Raw genomic sequence first — 14,465 nt, 5'->3', positions numbered from 1 at the left:
TGTTTGCTTTTACAGTGTTTGTAAAAGTTCATCATAACTGTTTATAGCAGTCCTAAACTCTGCATTAAATAAATTTTCAGCAAGTAACTGTCCTACTTTCAAGGTTTCTTGTTAGGGAGTCTACGTTCAAATGCATTTCTAGACATTCTTTATCAGCCTTGTTGCTGTTCTCTCCTGACTGTCGCATGTTGACTACCTTAGTTTAAAACAAATCTGCTTAAATTTATATTATTCTTTAAAATATTTAAACACCTATTAATCAATCTGTCATTACCACATTTGGTATTTCATACCAAACAAATGTTATTAATCTTTTTGTGTGTGTTATTGCATATTTAGCATTTGTATTCTCTAACAGAGCCATTTCTGGAAAACGAGAATAACATCCAAAACCAACATGTAATTTTATTCCAGCATACACAAACAAGTCTATGCCAGCCTCGAATCACACATTTAACTGCTTTGTTTCTTAATTTCTGATTATTATTATTATTATTTTGCATTTACTTAGCTGCATTTCATTCTGTACATGACCTCATCTGACCCCTGTGTCATACAGTTCTTTGGTTTTTGTATTCTTGCATACCTTGATGCTCTTCAGGTATACACTTCTTGGCTGATATAGTTTTACAATTTAGGAATCACCAGCTGAGTGCTTCAGATATAATATCAGAGAAACTGGAGTGCACAGCTGTGTTGTTATTTCCTTGTGTTCTGGCCTCTGCAGCTGGGAAAGGTCCTTCATCATGTCCACATGTACAACCTGGATCTCTCCTGCTTGTTCTGCCTGTTCTGAAAGCTCTCTACTGGGTATTTGCTCCTAAGCCTTTTCTATTGTTTTATGTTAGTTCTAAAAACATACTGAAACAGGAGCTAACCATTTTTCTTTTGATTACTGCTAAGCAAGGAGCAAGTTTCTTCCGGCTCTTACCTTTCGTAACCACATTGTTTGGCAAGGGTTAGGGCACATAGAACACTGTTGCAGGATGACTCTGTTGTTCCCTGATCCTTGCATCCCGTTACCCTGTGCTACACACTCCTGAGGATGTCCTCAAGGGAGGAGAGAGAGAATGATTTTATCATATTTCTTCAGGAATTCAGTCTTAAAATTTTGATTCTTTTTTCCACCTCTGTGCTTTGCACGTGTTGGAGCTGTGGCTTCTTTTCTCATCTGCACAGTTCTCATTTGTTGTTCTCAGTTGGTTTGGGTGTCAGGAAGATGAACGAGCAACTTACATTTCTCATACTCTGGCTGTTCTCCCTTGGGAGCAATAGGCTGAGACCATTGTATAAATGGAGGAGCTTTATATTTTGAGGGCTTTTAAAATTTGTGCTAAAGAGTTTTCTTGTTATTTCCTATGCTTGGTTCTTGAAATAAAATGATCTATGCCCCATGAAAACTAACATTTTCTGGTTATTATAAGCTGCTCCTCACACCAGTGTTGCCTGTAAACACTCCGAATCCTTTAAGACAAAAGAATGGAACTCAGTGTTGGTGAACAAATCACATTTATTGCTTTCTAAGTTTTACATAATGACAAAAATGAAGCCCTGGGGAATGATACTGTGAAAAGGGGTGGTTGGTTTGAGTTTGGTTTCCATCTGACATATAGCTGCCTTTTATAGATACATAAGCTAGGAGGAAAATGCTCACTGGTAAAAAAAAGAAGGCTTGACTTTTTTTTTAATACAAATACAATTGTGTACCAAGTTAATTGCTGATTCTGGCATGAAATAATCACTGAACAAAGGCTGGTATTGTGATCACACTTGGAAAAGGTGTTGTGGGTTTTTTTTAATTTTTTACTGCATTTATAATCTTGCCAGTGCATGAAAATAAAAATGATGATTTATCAAAATTCACTCTCCATGTTGTAAGATGAAAGGGTGTCCAGCGTGAGGCTGAGATTTGTGAGCTGTGTTAATGAGAATCTGCACTGCAGATCTCTCTGACAGCATTAGAAATAATCACTAACTTAAGCTGCCTATTTTCTTCTGTGGCCTGAATGTATATCCATAATATCTTATACTACCATACAACAGTATTTTATTTAAGCATAATGGGAGTAGTTAAGATTTAACTGCTGGAATGTGAGCATATCTGTGTGTGAGGTATGTTTGTAATGCATGTGTTATTGGGCCACAGATACATGCATAGCATCTTTACTGATACCCTCCTTACAGAAGGAAATCAAGAAAATAAAATGTGCATGAGTGCTCCAAGTGGCATTGCTCTGACTAACTGTACTATATGTCTTATTTCACAAGGTGAGCTCATGGGTTACCTGGCTGATCCTGACTGCAGGTTCTATGGAGGAGAAACGAGAAGTCTTCTCATATTTAGTACATGTGGCAAAATGCTGCTGGAATATGGGCAACTACAATGCTGTAATGGAATTTTTGGCAGGACTAAGGTATGGGCAATTCTTTCTCAGTGACAGATTAAACTGCAGCTTCTGTCAAGCAGATTTCTCTGGACGAGAGCGTAAACAGAAATCTGTGGCCAAATCACATCATCTTGCCCTCTTACTTGCTAGGAATCCTGTTCTGAAAAAATTGAATGTACTAAAAACCATTTTCGTCATTGTCATTTTCATTTTTCTTTATTTTCTTCATTAGAAACATAATTTTTTTAAGCTAAATTGTTAAAGTGTAAAGAAAGATGGCAAATCAGTTATGCTTTGTCTATAATCTAAAATGCAGCCTGGGGGTTGGATCGTCCAGAAGACAAGTAAAACATAATCATGGTAGCATTCTGATAGAGTCAGGCTGAAACTGTAAAAGAAAACCAACAAAACACACACGGACAACGAACAGCTAGAGCTGTCTTGTTAAACCCCTCAAATTTATTTATACTGGCTAATGTAGGGATCTCTTGCGGTAATTAGCTTATATAGCCAGTCCTGCAGTGTATCCAGAAGAAAAACAGTGTGGGGGAGTTGCTGTCTTTCCTGTAGAATGATGGGTGTGGTGGTGAGGTGCTACTTTGGCACAGGTTTACACTTCAGAGAGTAGCAGTAGCAGTAGCAGACTAGTTAAAATCAGATTTCCCATCACTTATCTCTAGCCCTCCCTATATTTTGTGTAGGTGTAGCAAAGCTTTCACATGTTGTAATGCTGCTCTTTGTGGTTTAGTGAGGATTCTCACTGAGCTAATTATTTACATTTTTGGTATATAAAATACATATGAAATGCTTGTGGACAAAGGGAGTTTTTTTCAGCAGAATGCATCCATATCAGTCCCCTAGCCATGTAAGTTGTGAGGGAAAATGCAAACAAATTAAGGCCTTCATTTTATCTGTAATGCACCTGCACAGCAGAAGGGAAGGCAAAGAGTAAAGCCTGGTGCCCAATCAGCAGTGTGCCCAAGACTGGGACTGAAAGTGGGGATGAGGATGTTGAGCTGCTAGCAGTTCTGCAACCCTTTTGGTATGTCTGAAGGCAGGGTGGATAGAAAGGCCATGCCTTTGTTCAGATGTGCAGCTCAGAGAGTGAGTGGGCTCAGGAGTGCCAGCCATCCTTCTCACCAGGTTTCTGTTTGAAGTCAAAGCTTGGTCTGCAGCGTGGCACTGGTGCTTGAGAGCTGGAAGACAGCCTTGAATAGAGTGTAATAGGAATAAATCAATGTAAAATATTTCAAATTGTTTGTTTCTTTGTTGTCTTTTTCATTACTCCTAATACATCTAAATTGATTTATAATAAACCATCTGGTTTATCTTTATACCATTACTTTTCTTATTTCTTCCTAAGCCTTTTTTGACATAAAGGCAGTGACTTATATGAAAATGTTGAAAATCCTGCTTGCCTTTCATGTGTACCTGAGTATTTGTTAGGTTCTTAAACAGTACTCCAGTCTTGTATAGATCATATTGCTCGTTTGTCCTTGTTACTTTTGTTATTTGCTAATTCAAAGAGGACAAACAGTCTGCTAGCCAGAGTTTTCATAAAAATAATGAACTGACTGTGATTCATTCATTCCTGAGTAATGATAATAATTTCTATACTTCCATAATATCTTTTATGTACATGCTGTAGGTGTTGGGCTTCACTATAAATTTGTTGTTGTTGTTGTTTTTCATTTTAATAATTGTTGTGGTCTTTTTTTTCCACTAGGTCAAGAAAAGTTTTAAAAATGTGGCAATTTATGGACCAGTCTGACATTGAAACCATGCGAAGTCTGAAAGATGCTATGGCACAACACGAGTCCTCATCTGAGTACAGGAAAGTGGTCAACCGGGCACTCAATATTCCAGGCTGTAAAGTAGTTCCTTTCTGTGGTGTATTTTTGAAAGAGCTTTGTGAAATTTTGGATGGAGCATCAAGCCTTATCAGACTCTGCCCACAGTATAATTCCCAGGATGAGACATTAGAGGTAAATAGGATTGCTGTTCTAAGAGGCTGTGTTCTTAGCCATCCAGTGCATTATTTTATCATCTACTGTTTTATATGAAAGTTTCATCTAATTAGAATTCTACAAACCAGACTATTATCCGTAGTTCAGCTACATGAACCTCAATTTAATTCCTGCAGTAGCTGTAGTAACATAGATCTTGTTGTTAATAAGTAGTTCAGTATAGGAGTACTGAGCAGTTATTGTCTGTACCAAAGCAAAAAGCTTTTACTTTGGTAAAGGAAGTATGTAAATACTTAAAAATGCAGCCGTCTTCTCTTACATTTTCTGATTTTCTGCATAGCTTGTTGGGAACTTGAAGGTTTTCAGTTCCTTAAAAGAAGAACTCAGAAGATCAGTGAATCAACCTTTTCCTTTATGAAATAAAACAATTCCCCCTTTTTCCACTCTGTTTTGAAAATACGTGCCTGTTCCATGAAAACTGGGACTTTTTAAAAGCCTACAGGACTAATGTAATTTGTGTTACTTGGTTTATGCAGTGATTTAGACTGTTTAGGTACAAAATCCCATTAGAAGGTAATGGGAAACATGTAGTAAATATTCTTAATTCTTCTAATATTTTTTCCAACAAGGTGTAAATGACACAACGTTCCATTACTCCTGTTATGGTATTAATCTATTGGATGTCTTCAGTTTGTTTCAGATTACAGTGGACAAGATAACTTCTTGCAACGTGTAGGCCAAGATGGTTTAAATAATCCAGAAAAAGAGTCCACAGCAAACAGTATATTTCAAACTATTCGGAGCTGTAATCGCAGTTTGGAATCTGAAGAGGGTGAAGATAATCTCAGTGAAGGAAGCAATTCAAGAAAAAATTCCTTGAAGGACAGAAACCGTTACCAGTAGGTCATGTTTTGTTTTCTATCTTCATCTCTATATTTCACAGTTCTGGTTTTTCATTTCAGTTCCACCTGGGATTACACTAAGTATTTTATATCCAAATGCAGGAGATCTCTCTGTATAGTTATATTTTCACTCATGATGTAATTACTTCCTCTCATGATAAGGGTAAATCCTTTTCATCTTACACACTGAGCTTTAAAAATCCACAGTTATGATTACGATTTTGATCTGTGGTGCCCGGAATAGCACCAGGACATATCTGTTATCAGAGCTCAGAACATTATATTCTGCACACCAGGGCAGCGTTGTGCCCTTTCCAAAATAAAGGTTATTTATTATTGTTCATAAGACCACTTCTTTTAAGGTCATGTTCACTTGAGGATTTTAAATTATGTCCAGGAGATGTTTGTAAGTCATTCTGCATTGTGAATTTTGAGTTTAATTTAGTCCTGCTATTTTGCCTGGGTTTATTTGATTGTGCCCCAAGAGCTCAGTGTTAAAAACTTTTCAGTTTTGACTGAATACCCAGGATAGTCTTTACTTTTCAGCAGTAAAAAAAAATATACTAAATGGGAAATTTAAGAGATTACTTGATCTTGAGCGTTGCTTTAATGGAATTTCAGCCCAATTAAATGTTGATGTGTCAGCTTTAAACGAGGTAACTATTAGAGAAGCTTCAAAGAAAAGCATCAAACAGAATTGTGCTATTCAGAAATGAACTGAGGTAGAATTATAGAATTATTTCAGTTGGAAGGGACCATTAAAGGTCATATGGTCCAACTTCACTGCAAGAACAGGTGCTCAGAGCCCTGTCCAACTTGATTTTGAATGTCTCCACTGCTTCTCTGGGTGAACTGTGCCAGTGCCTTACCAGGCTTATTGTAAAAAACTACTTCCTTAAGTAAAAAACTAATTTCTTATGTACCAATATAAATCTCCTTTCTTTTTGTTGAAACCGTTATCCGTTATCCCATCATATAAATTACACAATCCTACTTGAGTTATTATATTGAGAATGTCTATCATCAGAAATAGCTGTATATTCAGAAGTATCTGACTTATTTCAGCTATTACACACACAATCTAATAAGTGACTGCCTGAGGAGGAGCTACCCTCTTCCTGTTTAAATACATTTATTTCATTAACATGCAATTGTAAATCTCATTTCAAATAAATAATAATTATTTCCTGCAAGAATGGTTTCTAATAGAATTATTCACATCTGGCTTTACTTCCTTCTGGGCAGTGGCACAGTAGATTATGCCAGGAAAGGCAGTCCCACTTCTCTGTGCATTTGTTATCTCTTATTTCAGTTTAAACATTTTCTTCCAGGAATTATTTTTTCTTAATTAATATAGTTTGAATTCAACTTGCAACTTTCTTGCAGAAAGAATGAGATAGCGAAATCAGCCTTTCACTTGATTATACAAAGCAGAATTTAAATATGAAAGAGCAATATGGGGAAAATTGAGTTTTAGTTTAGGAAATTGTTTTTTTGTTTTTTTTTTAATTAGCTATTTATGCTCTGTGTTTAAATGGAACTACTAAGTTCCATTCTAATTAAAGTAGGAATTAAATGCAAAAAAGTTTGGTGCAATACTGAAATGAACAAAACAGCAGATAAGCAAATAAAATTGTGTTTCCTGATTCAGGTGTCTGTACTTCTGGTGCAGCGAAATGCTAATTTTAATGACTTATAGAAAACTACCCATGAAGTGTTAATTTACCTCAGTTTCTCATTATTCTGCTGTGTCTTTGCTGGCCATGACAGCTCTCTGAGGCATGGGAAAGAAAACTGCTGCAGAGAGGCAGAAGGGCTCTGTGCTGTTGTCCCTGTTGTATGGAGGCTGCGATATTTGATTCATTTTTAATGCTGTAAACAACTAAAAGCCTTTCTTTTGAGACCTAAGCCATATCTGTTATATGGTGTTATGTAATTAAAATTTTGTAATTAGTTTGCATTTTGTTGATTTGAATTAATATTGTGAAACACAAGCCCAGCAGAGCTGGATATGTTGGTTTGATTTGGAGAAAATAAAGGGCATCTTATGAAATCAGTGGGCACTGAGTACAGCTGTTGTTTACCCAAATGAACTGAGTGTTCTCTACAGTCTGTGATCCCTCTGATCACCCTCAGGTGCTGCCTGTGCCAAGTCAATACCACAATTAAAGTTCTATTCGTCTTCTTTGACAGTTCTCAAAGAAATAACAGCTGGTAGGAAAAATGTAAATGTTGAAATCCAGTCTTTTAATTGTTAATCAAACGACCCATTAAGATTCTGTAAGCTTTGTCTTAATGTTGTTGACCTGATCTCCTCTTCCCCTTTAAGCTTTCTTAATTACAGTAAAGACCTTCAAAATGAATAATAGGGAAAAACCTCACTTTCTTTTCCCTTTCATATCCCTTTCAATTTTCTCCTTCAAAACTGCAATCTGTTTTAATGTTTTCTGTATCCTTTCTTCTCATTTTCTTGCATCTTAGTGCAGTACGTGTAAAGAAAGCTTCTGGTTCACACCAAGTTCTGTAAGTTTGTTCCCAATAATTGATGGCTATGTTGCTTTCGCCAGCTAATGCCAGAGGCTGTTTCTGGATATGCCTTGTGTGTGTTCTTGGCTTACCTTGTTGCTGGTTTTCATTATAATCTGCAGCATGCCAGTGCTGTCGCACATCAAAGAAAGCTCTGCCATTTCTGTCTCCTCTATACTAGACTCCTCCAGTCTTGTATATCTAGTCTCAGTATACTTTCTAGGATTTTTCTAGAGGCTTGTTTGGTTATTATGAAGGCATGAGGGAGAAAGATGTTGTAGTGGTTGTTATAATTTGAAAATCTGAACCTTGAGTAATCCAGATAATTAATGTATGCAGTGTGGCAAGTCTCATCAATTTTAACACCAGTTTATACCGGCTCAAGTATATGGCATGACCTTTATTTTAAGGCAGTTTTCTTAAGGAGGTGCAGTTGCAATTAAGGCTGATATAATTATTCTGCCATCATTTGTCTGTCTTCTCACCGTCACCCATAGAATTGATGTCTGGAATAAGGGAAAAATAAAAGGAATTACTACTCCAGGGAGAAGAAATTTTGAGGAAGACCTGAAGGTTCCATGTAGGTTTTAACTCAGTGAGATGGTGACCTGACTTGCAGGAAGTCCTAGTGTGAATTGTGTTCTGCTGAGCTGGCAGGAAGTAGCTGATAACATTCTTGCTGCATTCTTATGAGAAATGCATGTATTTTAAGCCCTATTTTACAACTGTTAACCAGAAACAAGTCTGAACATAAAAATAGTAGAAGAGGGATTGAAAGTCCCGTCTTCCATCCCCTAGATATTGTTCCCAGCTTCCTCATACAATACTTGGTATTTCCATTGGATTGATATTGTGCTGTGGGTTTAGTAACTGGAATCATATAACTTCAAGATCCAAAATGAGGTTGTTTATAAGGTCCCTTCCAGCCCAAGCTATTCTATGATTGATTCTATGATAATGAATATAATCCTTGAAAAAAATTCAAAGAAAACAGAATCATATTGCTGCGGGAGTTGTAATTAATTGTGGCAATTAATCTGTTAACTCTAAATTGCCATAACTTAAATTGTGATACCGTATTTTTAATTTAAACTGCAGCAGGAAAAAAAAGAGTCATAGCATAAGTCAGCACATTAATCGTGTGTTTCACTAGGTAGAAAATGGGTGCATTAAACTAAATTAAACTATGTCCCAAACTAAATCTTTGTTCACATACAGGTTTATAATTGGAGATCTTTCAGATTCTGAAAGTGATATATTTGAGCAGTTGAAGGACTGGGACACAAGTTCAACAGAAGAGCAACAAAAGGCTTTCTGCCATGGCATAGAACTCATTCCCTGGTATGTGTTGTCCATCAGAGCTGATGTTCACCAGTTCATGCTGCAAGGGGCAACTGTCATCCATTATGACCAGGAGACTCATCTTTCAGCACGTTGCTTTCTTCAGCTTCAGCCTGACAATAGTACTTTGACTTGGACAAAACCCACAACAGTTTGCCCAGCAAATGCAAAAGCAAAGCTGAGTGTGCTGGGTAATGCTGCTGAGCTTGGTAAATACCAGTTCCTTGGCAATACTGGACTAAATGGACTGGTGGAAGGTTTTCTGGATTTGTTTTCAGCCAAGGCTGTGTACATGGGACACTCTGGCATTGATATGCACACTGTGTGTGTTCAAAATAAACTTTGTAATATGTCCCTTGAAGAAAATGGTATAACACTACTTTATGGACTTCAGACTACTGATAATAAGTTGCTGCACTTTGTTGCTCCAAAATATACTGCCAGAATGCTCTACGATGGACTGCTGGAATTGACCAAGGCTGTAAGAAAAATGAGGAGATTCCCTGATCAAAGATTACAATGGCTACGGAAACAGTATGTCAGCCTCTACCAGGTAAAAGATGCTGTGATTTTGTATGAGAGAAGTTCAAAAATGTCATCCATGTATTGTCATGCAAGTAGTTTCTGTTATAAGTAAACTGAAGTTAACTGTGAACACCAGCCCTCCAACTTAGTAACGTGGTTTGAGTGAAAATGATCTGATTATCCACATAATGTCAACTGGTGCATATTTTAGATAAGTTTAACTTAAACCTTTTTTATTGTTAAGTTCTTCATATATTTGGGAATAAATATTTTCTTAAAGAGAAAGCAATGACTGTACATGAAAATGGTTCCCCAGAAATGAGTGCTGAGATCTGGGGCCAAAAGTATGAGATGGTGAAGAAAATAGTCCTATTGCATTCATGCAGTAATTAAATATACTCTTGTTATTTTGCCTTTCACTGGTTTCTAAGAGATATCTTTAGTATACCTTAAGGAAATGTGTCTGTTCTTTGGCAGTTATTCTCCTTGTTTCGTTAATGCTGAGAATTTTTGCAGGAGGATGGAAGGTTTGAAGGCCCAACATTGGCTCAGGCTGTTGAACTGTTTGGAGGCAGACGATGGAGCACAAGGAACACAAGCACAGGAACTCTGACCAAAAGCACTGAGAAACCTAGTGTGCAGAGAAACAACACTCTGGGAATAAGTGCAGCTAAGAAAAAGAAGAAAGTACTCATGAGGGTATTCATGTATTTTTTTTTACTTATCTGGCTGACTTGTTTCCTTCCTACATTTGCTGTGTAGCTAGCTATACTCTGAACAAGAATAAAGTTAGACAAAAACTTTAAAACAGTTTACTACAGGTCTGGTATGTTTTTGCTTGTTGTTTTCCATTAATTTGGTGAGGTTTTTGTTTTTTTTTCTTTATGTTTAAATTTCATTTCTAAGGACACATGAGTGTTTGCAGAAAGGGACAGAATCTGAGTAAGAACTTTAGGTGCTACTTCAGTGTAGAGGTAAAATATTCTTAAGAACAAAAGTAGTAAGGGTGAGTAGGACCCTTACTACTACTACTAGAAAGGGTGATGTCTGGAGGCTTTAGTCAGTTTCTTTGCTTCTTTTTGTTTTCATGTTGCTGAATATACCACCACAAATCTGCTTCACATTAGCATGGGGTAAGATGGCTGACAGGAACAATGTCTTTTCTTTTTCTTCACTCAAGTACTTTCAGCGGTAGCTAGGAAAGGGAAAAATGCGGGGACTAGCAGCTCAGTGCTGTCCACGTGGTCTACTGGGCAGGTGGAGGAGATGCAGATGACAAGATCCATCCTCCTTAAATGTCCTGTGTCCCAATGGAATAGTGTAAAACTAGCTTCACCAATATAGAGGGGTGCAATCTTTGTCATCCTCTGTGTGATGTCAAACTGAGGTAACCTCTGATGTTCCCCCAGTCATTATGTATCCTTCATCATGTTTAAGCTATCTCTTTTCTGCTTGGATAGTTTCACTGGCAGCAGAGTTACTGGCCATACAGAAGTTATTTCATAAAGAATAGCTGATTTATCTCGTGATTTTGTTTCAGATTGCACTGACAAAGAATGAAAAAGCGTTGGTTTTGGAATGTTTATGATGCTCACTTCTTTTCTAGGGTGAAAGTGGAGAGGCCACTGATGATGAAATGGCAACTCGGAAGGCAAAAAGCTGCAAGGAATATCGAAACAGAAGTGGTTCAGATCCTCAAGATATTGATGAACAAGAAGAATCGGGTAGATACTTTGCTTCAGTATTTAAGAGTCTCTCAGGGTTTTGCAAAAAAGTCTTGACACAGATGTGTTTTACAGTGTTGAATATGTATATGTTCATGGTAGGAAACTACTACAGTTGAAACTCCAAATGCTGTGAAGTTTTAGAACTAGATTCTTTCTTTTTTGGTTCCTGGTTTTTTCATTATATTTGGTAGCACTGCCTTTCTAGTCAGACTAAAGCATGCATGAACCTTGTTCAGAATGTATCTTTTTGACTGTCTTGGGAAAAATCTGCAATCCCTGCAGCGCTTTACTGAGAATTAATGAATTATGGTATTGGGCTCTTGGATGAAAGTATTTTTATTGGGACAGAGGCTGTAATAGTGCTGCAAACTTTTGTTTCCTTCGTAGATCAAAATATTATTATTAATGCTTCTCCATCTAACACCCTGCCATCAAGAAGAGCTCACTCTCTGACAGCATCTGGACCTCCTCATTTAGGAGCTGCCACACCCTCACCAGCCAGACCAGTGTCTTCTCCTGTGATGTCTTCAAGCAAGAGTCAGTCGAGGTAAAGATGAAATCAGTGCTTTGATTTAAAAAAGAAAAAAGTTACTATTATTTAGTTATGATCATTTTTCTTGCCACTGATGAAGTCTGACAAAATTAGTGCCAGAAAGGCTATTAATCTTTTGATAGACATGTGAAACTCATTGTAGCACAACACAGGGCATTTAAGCTGAAATACCATAAATCTATGGACAGCAGTGTAGACAGTCTGCGAGCCAGGATGCAGTTACTAAGTAAATTACAGAAGAAAATTGTAATGCATCCCAAACTCAGCAAGTTTAATTCTTTCTCCAGATTGTCTCCAAAACATAGTTACAGGTATCTTCTGTATAAAGAAACCCAGTAAGTCATTTCTACCCGAGGGAGCATTAACTTTACTGATGTTCCGGGTGAGGACTGCAGTACTTCCTCAGGCCATTGGAGGAACAGTTTTGAATTCTTCATTCCATATAACCTTCCGTCTTCTCCTTTAACATCCATAATTTTTCTATCACTTACGCAGCGCAGATGGTCATTCTGTGAGTGTGCAGTGACATATTTCAGTAACGTATACATTATATTAATAGTAATAATGGTAGTAGTAGTACTAGTAGTAATATAGCAAGAATAATGTACTTTAGTTGTGGATGGTAGTTGGTGACAACAGAGACCTTCCAGTATCTTTTAACATGATGAAGGCTGTAGTATGGATGCAAGTATGAATACTGGGATTTCCAGGAAAGCTGTGGTAAACAGTGGAAGAGATTACTGCTGCTGGCAGAACATTATTTTGTGGAGATACGTCTTGTGTAATGGTTTGTTTTGTTTATTTCACAGGAATTTTTTATGTTTCAATGGTTGGTTAGGTTTACTGATAGAAGTGAGTAGTAGAGCCACCTGTGGGTGTCTGTGTCTGGTTGCTGCTCCATGTAATATTACTTTCTGAGTCTTCCCTGTGTTCTTCACTTCTTGTTCTTCGCTGTCAAACACAACTGTGAGATGAACATTCCAGGCTTGGATTTATTTCTGTGCAACATTTATAGGGCTTTGGGTTGTTGTTCTGTTTGTTTGTTTTTTAAGAATTGGAGCAATTCTCTTTTATCTTAACCTGAAGAAGTACTGCATTACTGCCTCTGATGAATGTTTCTCTGTTTTGCAAATCTGCTTTATGCTCTTTATGACAAAAGAGTTGCTGTTCTGTAAATGCGATTAAAAGGCTCAGCTGAAAGCTCACATTCCCAGGGGAAGGACAGCTGATGTTGCTTTAAATCCTCTCAGTTCTGGGCTTCTGCATAACTTAGCACTCTGGGCCTCCCTGAGCTATGATGAGTTTTCCCTGGCAGTTGTTTGGAAACTCCACGGTGTCTCCTGGTAGAGCTCTCCCCAGCATGAGAGGACCTTCTTTGCTAGAACTTGCAGGAGGTGATTTTGGAGAGGATTCTGCCAAGCTCCACAGAAGCCTTTACAGCGCAGAAGTCTTAGCTGCTAACATGATTAAATGTAGAGTACAGAGCTACAAAGGGGAGAGCATGGAACATTTCCTATTCTTTCTCTCTTTTTCTGTCTGTATAGCATACGTATTAAAAATAGCTTTCCCTAACCATCACTTAGGTCCATTCCTCTGCTACGTGTGAAGCTCTGAATAAAATTGAATGGAAAAAACCAGAATATTGATAGTGATTTCACATGAGACGGAAATGGCTATTTTTGTACATTTTAAATAATAATACATGCAGGTAGAGAACAAAGAAATATATTTTTACAGATATATTTAACAGGACTGATATTTCTTACCTTCTAACTAACATCTTACATTGAAAATAAATCCTCACAGAATCCAGATATGCAGATAATTTGCACACACAGGGAGCCTGCAGCTGTCTTCTGCCATTCTCTTGAAGTAGATGTGCATACAGCAAATTCTGAAGTCCTTTGGAAGTGTAGTGCTGCCTCTAAGGTGGAAACAAGGGAAAGGGAGCTAATACCACTGGGAATCAGATTGTAGAACATGAAAAATAAGAAGGGAAGTCTTATTTATGAAGAGAAGTTGAAGTTTGCTCTCATTAGCTATATACTCCTAATGACACAGTTTGGATGATTGGTGGTAATGGGCTTGTCTTGTTTGGTTGGGTTGGGTTTTTGTTTTGTTTTGTTTTTTTAATAATCTTATATGAAATTACTGTGGAAGATGATCTTTAGGGATAAATTCTGGACAAATGGTGAGCTTTCTTATATGCTGCTGATTTCCCCTTCAGTACTCTGCCATTCCAGTCTGTAGGAGTCTTTCCTCATCATGGTTTATTTTTCTTGTCTGATAAAAATGTTAAGAATTATTTTAGCCCCAAATTTATATGCAATATGTCAGTACTTGCCATAGTGATGTCAAACAAATTGAACATTATCAACCAAAGTAGATGGTCTTTTTTTAATACTTAATCACATGCTGTTTTCAGTTGCATGCATCCATCCCAGTCCAGGAGTGAACTGAGGAATCTGATCTAGTGTATTTATGTGAAGTCTGCTTGTAGCACTAATTTCCAGGGACTGCAAAATGTCTTTAGGGAC

General features: G+C 37.3%; 1 protein-coding gene across 6 annotated transcripts in view; it reads left to right on the top strand.

The window, feature by feature from the left end:
• The window catches only part of PLCE1 (phospholipase C epsilon 1), a 144,025-nt gene that overhangs the window by 101,857 nt on the left and 27,703 nt on the right, over window positions 1-14,465 (top strand). For 5 of the 6 annotated variants that reach the window (XM_015867102.3, XM_085555158.1, XM_032445620.2 and 2 more), the window contains 7 exons: window positions 2,269-2,414; window positions 4,114-4,372; window positions 5,045-5,253; window positions 9,001-9,676; window positions 10,165-10,347; window positions 11,255-11,372; window positions 11,763-11,922. In XM_015867102.3, coding sequence (XP_015722588.2) covers window positions 2,269-2,414; window positions 4,114-4,372; window positions 5,045-5,253; window positions 9,001-9,676; window positions 10,165-10,347; window positions 11,255-11,372; window positions 11,763-11,922 — 1,751 coding nt within the window. Of the gene's footprint in view, window positions 1-2,268; window positions 2,415-4,113; window positions 4,373-5,044; window positions 5,254-7,737; window positions 7,780-9,000; window positions 9,677-10,164; window positions 10,348-11,254; window positions 11,373-11,762; window positions 11,923-14,465 lie in introns of all 6 variants that reach the window. The other variant, XM_085555161.1, reaches the window with a different exon arrangement.

The sequence above is a fragment of the Coturnix japonica genome, chromosome 8 (genome assembly GCF_054131305.1).
Source record: "Coturnix japonica strain WE chromosome 8, WE-NBRP24, whole genome shotgun sequence".
Lineage (NCBI taxonomy): Eukaryota > Metazoa > Chordata > Aves > Galliformes > Phasianidae > Coturnix > Coturnix japonica.
Note: the sequence above shows the minus strand (reverse complement) of the source record. Positions and strands in the feature narration are given on the sequence as shown.